Source organism: Pollachius pollachius, assembly GCF_949987615.1.
Source record: "Pollachius pollachius genome assembly, chromosome: 5".
In the NCBI taxonomy this organism is placed as follows: Eukaryota; Metazoa; Chordata; class Actinopteri; order Gadiformes; family Gadidae; genus Pollachius; species Pollachius pollachius.
This window is the reverse complement of record NC_136938.1, coordinates 24,241,880-24,251,879: the sequence shown is the minus strand read 5'-3', so window position 1 is coordinate 24,251,879 and position 10,000 is coordinate 24,241,880. Positions and strand designations below refer to the sequence as shown.

Here is a 10,000-nt window from a genome sequence, read left to right as displayed (position 1 = left end):
CCCATGCGACCACCTCCGTCCTCCCAACAGCTGATGGAGGACAGTTCTGTCCCCAGGCAGAGCTAGCTGGCAGGGTGTGGGATCAGTGTGAATCCGAAGCTACATGACGTGGCCTAGAGGGGCAGCTAGGGCCACCCCAAGCCTCGGGGCAAATCATGTTCCTGCTTAACACACTTTTAGCTTAGCGCTCTTTGGCTTAGTTCAGATCCTCCTTGTCACTCGTAAGCCCCCTTCTCCCCCCCCTCTGGTTGCCAAGTTACAGCGGTTTGCTATGGAAACATCTGTCTGTCTGTTGTCACCGTGACAACCCTAGCCTCCAGCGTGGTGGGTTGGTCATACGCTAAAAAACGTTAAGTGACATCACCATCCCTAGCGCCTCATCGTCATGTGTCCTCTCATGTAGGAAGTGAGCTGTGATTCGCTAGTTAGTTAGACCATTTGTTAGTTTGTGCTTCAACTAACTTGATATAACTTAGTTTGTTAACTAACTCTTTATATTTATACCTATATAACATATAACAATAACTCCTTCTCCCCATGTAGTTGATATGGAAGTTGTATGAAAGTATGTTGGAAGTTATTGGGAGGGAATGTAAGGGTCCTCTGTAGGTTTAGGTTTTATTCACCTTGCGGCCATCTTGGCTCCTTCTTAGCTTGCGTTTAGAACCAAGATGGAACCAAGATGGCTGCCAGGTGAATAAAGCCAAGGGGCAGGTATTATAGCAGTCATAGCGCTGTCTTCTGGAGGTAATGCAGAGGCCATAGATAGCTTAAGTGGAGGTCATGGAGAGGTCATTGTGAGGGAAGGTCGAGGTCATAGTGAGGTCATCTTGAAGTCATGTAGATATAACAGTGAGATCAGTGGAAGGTTGCAGGAAAATTATACGTAGACGTTACCTGGAGGTAACGTGAAGGTAGTATGTAATACTGAGGTCATGGCGAGGTCATGTAGAGGTCGTAGGGAGCTCCTAGGGAGCGGAGGTAATAATGAGGATGTATGGAGGTGAGGTGTAGGTAATGTTCAGGTGGCAGGGAGGTCATGTGGAGGTCATGGAGGGGGGGGGGGGGGGGGGGGGGCGTGGGGGTCAAAGGGGGGTCATAGGTCATAGTGACGTGGGGACCGGTGGCGTCACCACCAGGCGTTTTGCTTCCACCCTAGCGGCTCGGACGCGTCGAGCCTCATAGCCGCTTCTCTTTTTGAGCCTGTCATCTCCGCTGTAAACGCATCTCCGTGTCGCTTCCTGGTCCTCATCGTCCTCCTGTATGTTCACCGTGCCTCCTGTCATACATGTGGACTGTGTACACGTGAAGCATCACTCTGTGTCCGTCTCCTCCTCCGTCCTCCGTGTCCGTGTGTTGCCCCCCCCCCGACTACGGTGACTCTTCTGAATTTAGCGTACTCCAAACGCTTTTTTAACACAAACTAAATTCAGTCGCACCGAGTTGCCGTTCGCTGTCGTTGTCGTTGTCGTTGATGTCGTTGTCCATCTCCGGCGCGTTGTTGACAAAGTGGAGTTTTTACGTGTGTGTGATTCTCTGCTCCCACAGGAGAGGGAGAGGAGGAGGCAGCACCTAATGCTGCTGAAGGCCGTGGAGGCCCGCAAGAAAGCAGAGGTAGACGCCATGCACGCACGCACACAGACACACACACACACACACATACACATGCATACAATACATTAATACAATAAAACATACATACACACACACAGAGACACACACATACGTACACACATACAAATGTGTTCCTGGCCTTCTTGCTGGTCCTTCTTTTATACACATATTCAAACACACACACATACACACACACACACACCCACACACACACACACACACACGAAGGCATTCCATTTAAAATAGGGCCACAGCACCTCTATGAATGGATTCTGCTGTTATTGTCTTTCTGCCACAAATTTTTTTCCCAACAATAAGTTTTGCGCCACACATAGCGAAAGCCTCTAGCACTTATTTTTTGACTGCACAGCAGTCACACACACACAAAGACACACACAAACACACACACACACACACACACACACAAACACACACACCTTAACATGTAAACTCAAAGCACACACACACACACACACACACACACACACATACTTAAAACCTTGTGTACTTACTAATATTATTTTGGCTTCACCTGCGCACAAAGCAACACACGCACATACACACACACTTGCATAACTTATGTGTGTGCGTGTGTGTGTGTGCAGGACCGCGAGCGGCTGCGCCAGGAGAAGCGTGACGAGAAGCGTCTGAACAAGGAACGCAAAATGGAGCAGCGGCGTCTAGAGCTGGAGCTGCTCCGGGAGCTCAGGAAGCCCAACGAGGACATGTGTCTCTCCGACCACAAGGTACGGCCCCCCTCAGCCGTTCCCCCCTTCGGCCGTTGAGGCCCCCCTCAGCCGCCGTCGGGCCACGGCTTCTGGTGACGTCCTCGTGTCACGTCGTCCTCCGCCACTGTGACGTCGCCGCCTCGAGTGAGGTCACCCATCTGGTGAGGTCACTGTCTCGAGCGAGGTCATCGGTCTCCAGTGAGGTCATCCTCCAGTGAGGTCGTCTTCTACCACGGTCACGACATAGTCAGCGTCAGCTGTGGCAACGCCATCAGTGTCAGTGACGTGATCGTGTTTTCAGTGGTTTCATTCACCCTAGTGATGTCATCCGCTGCAGTGACATCATCAGCTCTAGCTATGACAGCTCTGGTGATGTCAGTGGTGTTGGTGACATCATCAGCTTTCTAAGCATTTTGAAACAATCACTTTTCCTCCTGGCGGCACTGGAGCATGATGTTTACTGGTTGATTGCTAACATCCAGTAAACCATAATACATACAAGCTCTGCATGTAAAAACAAACACGTTAATCCTGCATATTAATGTCGACGGCTAAAGGCTAATTAGGCTTGAGGCCAAAGGCACTGTGACTAGGTTCAATGGGTTCAAACCTAAGACCTGAGCTTCATCAGCAACCTAGACCAAAGCTAAACCCCTACAGAGAAACATATAGTATCTTCATATAACCATTATTTATTATTTAGTGCACTTAATATTATTATAGTCCAAGGGACCCTGGAGATTGAAATAATCATCTCTGATTATCGTGATTAACGTGGCTCTGTACTCTAATGTGGCATCTACAAAATGGCCCCGCAGTATCAAACGGCATCAAAACAAAGCGATCCAATCAATTATTGTTTCTAGTGAGAACAGTAGCCTTGGCTTTGAAGAGCAAGGTAATTTGACACTCTTAGCGCTCACGTCACTGAACAGTCAGTGAGTGTGCGCCCCCGTGTGGTAAAGTTGGAGTGCTGCACATTTGAGTCAATTACGCATCCACAGAGCAAATGACCGACATCGTATCACTGCTGCTGCAAACTGCAACATATTTATTACCCTCCGTGGTTCAAACCTTTGATCTCTTAGAAAAGCCTGGAATAACTTCAGTGTACTGACGGGTACTTACTGGAGGCCTATTTCATGTTGTTTTACACTACAAGCAGCATTTACACTGTTGATTTTTGTTAGAAAGATAAAATAAAAGGAATATTGGATATTGAAATATTACCTTGAACCTGATGTTTCTGTTCCTGGTCCCCATGTACCATCTTGGCCCTCTTGTGTCAATCATCCTCATACTTTTGATCCTCATGTGTGTGCGTTCTCAGTACACATATACCACCCTGATCATTATGTTTGTGTGTGTGTGTGTGTGTTTGTGTGTGTTCTCAGCCCCCATGTTACAACATGGTCCTAATGTGTGTGTGTGTGTGTGTTTGTGTGTGTGTGTGTGTGTGTGTGTGTGTGTGTGTGTGTGTGTGTGTGTGTGTGTGTGTGTTCTCTGTCCCTACATGTAACCACATGATCCTAATGTGTGTGTGTTTTGGCCAACATGTAACAACATGGTGCTAATGTGTGTGTGTGTGTGTGTGCGTGTGTGTGTGCGTGTGTGTTTGTGTGTGTGTGTACGTGTGCGTGCGTGCATGCGTGTGTTCTCGGTCCCCACCCCCCCCCCCCCCCCCCCCCCCCCCCCCAAAAAAAAAAAACCTGGTCCTAACGCGTGTGTGTGTGTGTGTGTGTCTCTGCTGTGCTCCAGCCCCTCCCAGAGTTCTGCCGTATCCCGGGCCTGATCCTGCCGGGCCAGGCGGTGGCCCGCTGCCTGATGCTGATGCAGTTCCTGCGGGGCTTCGGCAAGGTGCTGGGCCTGGACGTCAGCGCCGACGTGCCCACGCTGGGCATGCTGCAGGAGGGTCTGCTCAACGTGGGCGACAGCATGGGCCAGGTGCAGGACCTCCTGGTCCGGCTGCTGTCGCTGGCCGTGTGTGACCCCGGCCTGCCCCCCGGGCACAAGGTGAGGCCGCTGTCCCGTCAACCCTCCCCGTGCCCGTCCCCACCGTCCCATGCCAGTTAAAACGCGATAGTGCCCCCCACGAGATAGGATTAGGTTCAGGGTTAGGGTTTGGGTTAGGGTTTGGGTTATCGTCGTACCTGATAGGATATGATGATAGGGTTAGGGTTTGGGTTATCGTCGTACCTGATAGGATACGATGATAGGGTTAGGGTTTGGGTTAGGGTTTGGGTCATCGTCGTACCTGATAGGATACGATGATAGGGTTAGGGTTTGGGTTATCGTCGTACCTGATAGGATACGATGATAGGGTTAGGGTTTGGGTTATCGTCGTACCTGATAGGATACGATGATAGGGTTAGGGTTTGGGTTATCGTCGTACCTGATAGGATACGATGATAGGGTTAGGGTTAGGGTTATCGTCGTACCTGATAGGATACAATGATAGGGTTAGGGTTTGGGTCATCGTCGTACCTGATAGGATACGATGATAGGGTTAGGGTTAGGGTTTAGGTTAGGGTTTGGGTTATCATCGTATTAAGATAGGATATGATGATAGGGTTAGGGTTTGGGTCATCGTCGTACCTGATAGGATACGATGATAGGGTTAGGGTTAGGGTTTAGGTTAGGGTTTGGGTTATCATCGTATTAAGATAGGATATGATGATAGGGTTAGGATTTGGGTTATCGTCGTACCTGATAGGATACGATGATAGGGTTAGGGTTAGGGTTATCGTCGTACCTGATAGGATACGATGATAGGGTTAGGGTTTGGGTTAGGGTTTGGGTTATCGTCGTACCTGATAGGATACGATGATAGGGTTAGGGTTTGGGTTATCGTCGTACCTGATAGGATACGATGATAGGGTTAGGGTTTGGGTTATCATCGTACCTGATAGGATACGATGATAGGGTTAGGGTTTGGGTCATCGTCGTACCTGATAGGATACGATGATAGGGTTAGGGTTTGGGTCATCGTCGTACCTGATAGGATACGATGATAGGGTTAGGGTTTGGGTTAGGGTTTGGGTTATCGTCGTACCTGATAGGATACGATGATAGGGTTAGGGTTTGGGTTATCGTCGTACCTGATAGGATACGATGATAGGGTTAGGGTTTGGGTCATCGTCGTACCTGATAGGATACGATGATAGGGTTAGGGTTAGGGTTTAGGTTAGGGTTTGGGTTATCATCGTATCAAGATAGGATATGATGATAGGGTTAGGGTTTGGGTTATCATCGTATCAAGATAGGATACGATGATAGGGTTAGGGTTTGGGTTATCGTCGTACCTGATAGGATATGATGATAGGGTTAGGGTTTGGGTTATCATCGTATCAAGATAGGATACGATGATAGGGTTAGGGTTAGGGTTTAGGTTAGGGTTTGGGTTATCATCGTATTAAGATAGGATATGATGATAGGGTTAGGGTTTGGGTTATCATCGTATCAAGATAGGATACGATGATAGGGCTAGGTTTAGAAAAAAGAATATGTACCTCAAGTCAAACACTGAATTTCCTCTTCGTCTCTTCTTCTTTATAATAAATTAAATAATAATAAATTTTATTTATAACGCACTTTACATCTACTTAATGACCTCAAAGTGCTACAATGCACATTGCACAAAAGAAATACAACATAAAAGACTAACTAAATTAAAAGAAAAAATGACAGAGAAAAAATAATCATTTAACATAGCAGTTTAGCCAAGGGCTTTTTTTTAAAAAGATGGGTTTTTAGGCCTTTTTTAAAAGAATCCACAGTCTGTGGGGCCCTTAGATGGTCAGGGAGAGCTTTCCACAGACTGGGTGCAGCTGAGCAGAAGGCGCGATCGCCCATAATTAGGAGCCTAATTACATCACCTCCTTGATTCCCTCCTCGTCCCGTGAACCCCTCTGACCTCCGACTGCCATCTCTCCCAGACCAAGACGATGCTGGGGGACCACTTGACCAACGTGGGCATCAACAGGGACAACGTGTCGGAGGTGCTCCAGATGTACATGGGGGGCCCACTGTGCTAACACAGAGCTAGCCCCCCTGGCCCCTCAGCCTGAAGACCAAGGCCTTCCAGGCCCACACGCCCTCCCAGAAGGCCTCCATCCTGGGCTTCCTGGCCAACGAGCTGGCCTGTAGCAAGGTGGTGATCAGGTAAGAATATCCCAGCCTCGGGGACACTTTGTAGTTACACAGTTTATGGTGATGTTTAATTGTATATGTATATATTGTAGGGATTATAGAATACACATATTCATACTTATTTATATACATATATATTTTTGATTTTGTCAGTGATCAGAGCACCTGTGGCACTAACAAATTCTCTCAGGATCAGAATAACTCACACGATGGTTATGATGTCAGAGCAGACAGGCATTAGCATTTCATCCACAAACCCTATTGATTACGCTGTTGGGGAATCCTCTTAAGTACTCCTGCTATCGAAAATCTAATCCGGATCGATCAATACACACTCCTCCCCGCTTCCTCATAGTTAACACAGATCACAGAAGGAAGATGGTGGCTTCACTCCAACTTCAGCAGGAAGTGATTTGCTTGAAATAGTACCCAAGAATTTGTGGATTTGTGCTTATCATCAAAATAAATATGTTGTTATTAAGATCAGCAAAGGTCTGCGGCTACGAAGCCACACCCCTCATTATGTGGCCATACCCCCCCCAAGAAACCACACCGCCTCTCCCATAAGAAGCCATTTTTTAAATCTATCTTTTACAATGTACCTGTTCTGTAAACAGTTTCTGCTTGTCTCATGTATTAAATTAACTGAGCCACATGTTTCCTCTTCCTACAGTGAGATCGACAAGAACCTCGACCAGATGGCCAACATGAGGAAGGACAAGATCATCATGGAGGGAAAGCTCAAGAAGTACGCTCAAACTTTAAAACACACCCCAGACTGTGTGTGTGTGTGTGCGCGCATGCGTGTGTGTGCATGCGTGCGTGCCACACGCATGTGCGTGTGTGTGTGTATGTGTGTGTGTACTTTGCGCGTGTGTGTGTACTATGGGACTGACCCTGTCTGTGATGGGCGCAGGTTGAGGGGCCGTGCACGCCAAGCGCACGGGGAGGAGAGAAGCCATGGCGGGCCCGGAGGACAACCAGTCGCTGGGAACGCCGTCCTCGGCGCTGAAACGCAAGCGGAAGGCGGGGGGGGACAGCGAGGAGGAGGAGGAGGAGGAGGAGGACAGCGACGAGCCAGCCGAGGACGACGAGGAAGAGGAGGAAGAGGAAATCAAGAAGGCGAAGAAGATTGAAATAGTTTGTGAAGAGGTAAACTTTGAGTAAACTGATTGATGGAAGTGAAGAGAGTCGTAGTTGTGTGTGTATGTGTGTTGTTCTGTGTATATATACCTGACCTATTTCTACCTTACATATATTTGCTTTAGGACGAAGGGGGACCAATCCACCAGCATAGAGGAACTCGAGAAACAGATCGACAAACAAGCCAAAGTACGTCCGTGTTACCCCACTATTTTCACATGTGTCTGTGCCAACACACTGAGCTGTTGGGTGACCACGGAAACGTGACGTTAATCGCCGCATGCGTCTTGCGTTGCCACAGCAACACCACCAGATCAGGAGGAAGCTGTTCGAGGCATCCCATTCGCTGCGCTCCATGATGTATGGTCAGGACCGCTTCCGCCGGCGCTACTGGGTCCTGCCCCACTGCGGGGGGGTCTTCATCGAGGCCATGGAGAGCGGAGAAGGTACATGGAGCGCCCGCTTCTCCAGGGCAGCGTTCGTTCATCGTCAAATGATTGATTGATCGTAGCATATCATCGGAGTAGCAGATTGGCTAGCGCGGCATTCCCTGCGATGCAATTTGTCCACATTGTTAATACATAATAAGTCAACATCCTCGTTGATTGATAATGAAAGGTTTTATTGAGCCTAATCAGCTGTAAACCAACCGCTTTCTTTCTCCCTCTCTCCATCTCACCCTCTCTCTTTCTCTCCCTCTCTCTCTCTCCATCTCACCCTCTCTCTTTCTCTCCCTCTCTCTCTCTCGCTCTCCCCCTCTCTCTTTCTCCCCCTCTCCCCCTCTCCCCCTCTCACCCTCTCTCACTCTCACCCTCTCTTTTTTTCCCCCTCTCTCTTTCTCCCCCTCTCACTCTCTCACTCTCACCCTCTCTCTTTCTCCCCCTCTCCCCCTCTCTCCCTCTCACCCTCTCTCACTCTCACCCTCTCTTTTTCTCACCCTCTCTCTTTATCCCCCTCTCCCCCTCTCTCCCTCTCACCCTCTCTTACTCTCACCCTCTCTCTTTCTCCCCCTCTCCCCCTCTCCCCCTCTCTCCCTCTCCCCCTCTCTCCCTCTCACCCTCTCTCCCTCTCACCCTCTCTCCCTCTCCCCCTCCCTCCCTCTCACCCTCTCTCCCTCTCACCCTCTTCGATACCCCTTCTCCCTGCAGCCCCAGAGGAGCTGGAGGAGGAGCACCAGAGGAGGCAGAGGGCGGCGGAGGAGATGACCGTCAAAGAGGAGCCCCAGGAGATGGAGGTGCAAGATGAGGCGGACCTCCTGAAGGAGAAGCCCGCCGTCGCCTCCGCCGAGGGACCTCAGAAGGAGGAGGTGAAGGAACACGAGGAGGACGAGGACGAAGAGGAGGAGGAGGAGGAGGAGGAGGAGCAGAAAGGGTCTCCGGGCCCCTTCACCGTGCTGGACACTCCCAAGAGGGAGGAGGAGGAGGAGGAGGAGGAGAGATGTCTGCTCCACAGACACAATGGCAGCCCTCTGGCCATAGTGATGCCATCCTCGCCCACCCACGATAGCCCCCCTCCCCCACCCGCGACCTCAGACGACAGCCCGCTAGGCCTGCCCCTGATCTCTCCGGCTGGGGGCTCAGGGTTGGGGTCTGGGTTGGGGTCAGGGTTCATGTCCGGGTCAGGGTTAGGGTTAGGTTTAGGTTTGCCCTCAGGGTTTGGATCCGGGTTGATGTTTGGATCCGGGATGGGGTCAGGGTTAGGATCCGGCTTAGGGTCAGGTTTAGGATCTGGATTAGTGTTCTCGGGGGCTGCCCCCCCAGACCTCCAGGGCTTGGGGGAGACCCTCCAGGGCTTGGGGGAGACCCTCCCGGTGTCCGGCTCGCCCGGCCCCTCCCCCAGCCTGGCCCTGCAGGCCAACGACCAGCTCCTGCGGGTGCTGACGGAGCGGAGCGGCCACTGGTTCAGCCTGCTGCCCCGCACGCCCTGCGACCTGTCCTCCCTCGTCACGCCTCCGCCGGGGGCCTCCCGCGTCTCCCCCGTCTCCACCTCCACGCCCGCCCGGCCGCGCTCGCCCCCTCCCTCGCCCGCGCTGCCCCTCACCCCCTCGGCGGCCTCCGCCTCCGCCAGCCCACTCCACCACCCCCCCGGCGGCGGCGGGCTGCTCAGCTACCCGCTCTCTGCCCTGCAGGTGAGGGAACGCCTGCACCCGTGTCACACGACGCCGCCGTCTCTCTGTCCAAGGGCGTAGGAACCGGGGGGGACGGGGGGGGACGTGTCCCCTCCAATATTGGAGACAGGCGCATTTGTCCCACCTCAAAATTATACCGGGGGGGAGAAAAATATTGTATTTTATTTTGAAAGCGCAACACAGCGTCTTGTCACCGCTTCTTAGTCTAAAAAACTGGATGATTGAGCAATTAAAGAAT

At 50.9% G+C, this 10,000-nt stretch overlaps 1 protein-coding gene across 1 annotated transcript in view; it reads left to right on the top strand.

Annotated features, from left to right (window-relative positions):
• Positions 1-10,000, top strand: part of LOC307076128 (bromodomain adjacent to zinc finger domain protein 2B-like) — a 92,032-nt gene that overhangs the window by 72,734 nt on the left and 9,298 nt on the right. Inside the window, 13 exon segments of the mRNA XM_079737012.1 lie at positions 1,549-1,614; positions 2,220-2,360; positions 4,101-4,355; positions 6,278-6,358; positions 6,360-6,398; positions 6,400-6,503; positions 7,165-7,239; positions 7,408-7,414; positions 7,416-7,643; positions 7,760-7,765; positions 7,767-7,823; positions 7,936-8,080; positions 8,783-9,762. Coding sequence (XP_079593138.1) covers positions 1,549-1,614; positions 2,220-2,360; positions 4,101-4,355; positions 6,278-6,358; positions 6,360-6,398; positions 6,400-6,503; positions 7,165-7,239; positions 7,408-7,414; positions 7,416-7,643; positions 7,760-7,765; positions 7,767-7,823; positions 7,936-8,080; positions 8,783-9,762 — 2,184 coding nt within the window.